Below are 3,282 nucleotides of genomic sequence, written 5' to 3'. Positions count from 1 at the left end.
CAGAGTGACTTCCCATTTGCTTGCCATTCAGACATGATTTCTGTGCGGAACCACCTTTCCTATTCTGCCATGAGCTCACCAGCCCTCTGGTGGCTGGGGGGGAGGGGTAGCAGCCACATGGTACTGAAACAAGGAAAATGGTGCAGATGTGGGTGGGGATATACACAGGTGCTCACCTTTCCATCCCCACAGCATGCAAAGGCATGTTGACTGTGTGCTTTTCCTAAAGATTATTCTAAACCAGGTTTGGGGAAAGGAGGGGAACAAGTGGATGATCTGGGGGTGGCATAGTGTGGATGCTCCAGATCTTCTTGGGGAGAGAGTTCCAGAGTTTTGGTGCCACAGCTGAGAAGGCCCTATTCCCAGGTTGCCACTGCTTAATCTCAGAAAGTGGGCCACTCAAAGCAGGGCTTCCAGATGACCACAGCAGTCAGGCAGGTTCATAAGAGAGTAAATGACCCTTCAGATATGTTGATTGCAAACTGTATAGAAGAAAGAGGAGGAGGAGGAGATTGGATTTATAACCCGCCCTTCACTACCCGAAGGGGTCTCAGAGTGGCTTACAATCTCCTTTCCCTCCCCCTCCCCACAACAGACACTCTGGGAGGTGGGTGTAGTGGTTTGGTGTAGTGGTTAAGTGTGCAGACTCTAATCTGGGAGAACCGGGTTTGAGTCCCCGCTCCTCCACTTGCACCTGCTGGATGACCTTGGGCAAGCCGTAGTTCTGTCAGAGCTGTCCTTGAAAAAGAGCAGTTCTCAGTCAGAGCTCTCTCAGCCCCACCCACCTCAGCCGTGTCTGTGGTGGGGAGGGGAAGGGAAAGGAGTTTGTTAGCTGCTCTGAGACTCCCTTGGGTAGTGAAGGGCGGGGTATAAATCCAATCTTTTCTTCTTCCTTTTGTCTATTCTGAATCCTGTGCTGATCCGCTTGGTAACCCCAACTTCCGGTATTGTTAGGAAGGGAGGGAAGGAAAACCCCTTCTTGTCCATTAGGGTCTAGTCCATTCCCCCAAATGGCAGCACAACCGGGGGGGGGGGATTTCCCCTAAGCTCATGACGGCACTGCTGGAATGGCAGCAGGGAGAGCAGCGAGCTGGCCCACCCCTTAGAGATATTCACTTCCTTTGGGGCTTGGGACCCCACTTCTGCCAAGTGACACATTTCCCTTCGGCTCCCTGGGTGCCGGTCATCCCCCCCAAAGGGTGACAACAAAGGGGATTTGCCCTTTGGGAACAGCCCTTTGGGGGCACAGGAAGAGCAACAGTACTTTTTCCTGTGTTTTTTTTTTCCAAATAGATTCTCTTGTGATAAAAAGTAATTTGACCTCTTTGAGCTCCCAGACCATGTAATTCATTAGATCTGAGCGCACTTGAAGACAGAAATGTTTGCATCTTCAGAAAAAACTGCTGTCAGATGCTCCAAGCCCTAGAGAGAGAGAGAGAACAGGGTACCAATCTAATGAACCAATAAAAGTCACAAACAAGAACGTCTCTCTTTCCATTTGGGCTGAGCGCAATCTCCCCAAATGAAATTTCGTTCTCGGCCTGAGCTTTCGTTCAGCCTGCCAAGAGCGAACGCAGCCTTGAAAATTCGGCTCCTCTCCAAGGGGAATTGGTCTGCGTTCCCCACCACCACCCGTCCCACCTCCCACCCCCAGAAGGCAGTCTGGAAGAGCAGGAACAAACGCTTAAGGAGAATGCTGTAGAGACCTGGGAGAGAGTCATCCACAATTCCCCTGGCTGAACATAATTTCCATTAATAGAGATTCGGAATGCATGTCCAAAAATAGCCATTTGTCTGTTGATAAGGGCCAGCTGGCGGCTGTTGCTCCCTGCAGTCAGAGTCCAAACGGAGAGCTCCAAGCACGACTCCTGGATGAGACATGTCTGAACGCCAAGTCCCCTTCACTTTCCTCCGCAGCCCCAGCTGGGACCCCTTCCGGGACTGGTATCGGGGCAGCCGCCTCTTTGACCAGTCCTTTGGGATGCCCCTCATCCCCGAAGACTGGTACAAATGGCCTGTGGGGACCACCAGTTGGCCAGGCTACGTCCGTCCTCTGGCCAGTGTGAGCCCCGAACAGGGAGCTGCCGGCCCCATAGTCACCTCGCCAAGCACCAACCCGGCATACAACCGGGCCCTGAGCCGCCAACTGAGCAGCGGCATCTCCGAGATTCGGCAAACTTCAGACAGCTGGAAAGTGGCTTTGGACGTCAACCATTTTGCACCAGAGGAACTGGTGGTGAAGACCAAGGATGGGGTGGTGGAGATAACTGGTAAGTGACATCCCTTGCAAAGGTTTTAGATAGGGTCTGACCACAGCTATATGAAACCTCCTTTTCCCGTCTTTGTCACCCTTTGCTTGAGCATCCTACATCTTAACAGCATGCAAAATTCTTAGGATACTCATAGGGCAGGTTCTTGGGGCGGGGTAGAGGATAGAGACTACACAAGAAAGATTAGGTTAAAGGTAGGTCCGGTCTATTTCTTTTTTTATCCCACTCTTCCCCCAAGGAGCTTAGACCAGCATATGAACGTCTTCCTTCCGCCATTATATCTTGACACCAATCCTGTGAGGTAGGTTGGTCTGATGGGGAATGCAATTGGCCCAAGGACATCCAATGAGCTGCATGGCTAAGTGGGGATTTGAATCTGGGTCTCATTGGTCCCAGTTTCTTTACTTATTTATTTTACTTCATCTCTGCCCTGCCTTTCTCCCCAACAGAGACTTGAAGCAGCTGACATTGTTCACCACACTCCCCCATTTTATCCTCGCCCTGTGTGGTAGATTTGAGCGTAGCTGCGAGCGGTGTTTCCTCTAAGCTGAGTTAGAGTGAGCTAGCTCACAGTTTTTTAGCCTCCAGCTCACAGATTTTCGTCTCAGCTCAGGAAGGAGCAAACTAATTGATGCAGCAGCCAAGTCGCTCGCTTGCAACTTTAATACCAGCAGCTCACAAAGTAGAATTTTTGCTCGCAAGACTCCACAGCTTAGAGAGAGCATTGGCTGTGAGTGTGTGGCCTGCCCAAGGTCACCCAGCAAGTTTCCACGGCAAACTGGGGACTAATTCCCGGGTCTCCCGGATCCCACCCTGACACTCTAACCGTAATACCACGCTGGATAACCATCAGGATGACGGCTACACCACACTGGTCTAGCACTTTGGGCCAAGCTAGACGTGATGACTTCCTCAGGTCCAATATGGATCTGCTGCCATTTCACAGCCCGACATGGCTGACTGAAAAAGGCCACACGGCAGGCTGCAGAACAGCAGAATGAGGCAAACGTGC

At 51.5% G+C, this 3,282-nt stretch overlaps 1 protein-coding gene across 1 annotated transcript in view; it reads left to right on the top strand.

The window, feature by feature from the left end:
* The first annotated feature begins 1,816 nt into the window (after positions 1 to 1,816).
* The window catches only part of HSPB1 (heat shock protein family B (small) member 1), a 10,487-nt gene continuing 9,021 nt past the window's right edge, over positions 1,817 to 3,282 (top strand). Inside the window, exon 1 of the mRNA XM_015408020.1 lies at positions 1,817 to 2,270. Within this exon, the coding sequence (XP_015263506.1) occupies positions 1,880 to 2,270 (391 nt within the window). The 5' untranslated portion in view covers positions 1,817 to 1,879. The remainder of the gene's footprint in view (positions 2,271 to 3,282) is intronic.

The sequence above is a fragment of the Gekko japonicus genome, unplaced genomic scaffold (assembly GCF_001447785.1).
Source record: "Gekko japonicus isolate JY-2015 unplaced genomic scaffold, Gekko_japonicus_V1.1 scaffold1, whole genome shotgun sequence".
Taxonomy (NCBI): Eukaryota; Metazoa; Chordata; class Lepidosauria; order Squamata; family Gekkonidae; genus Gekko; species Gekko japonicus.
This window is presented reverse-complemented; position numbering and strand designations above follow the sequence as displayed.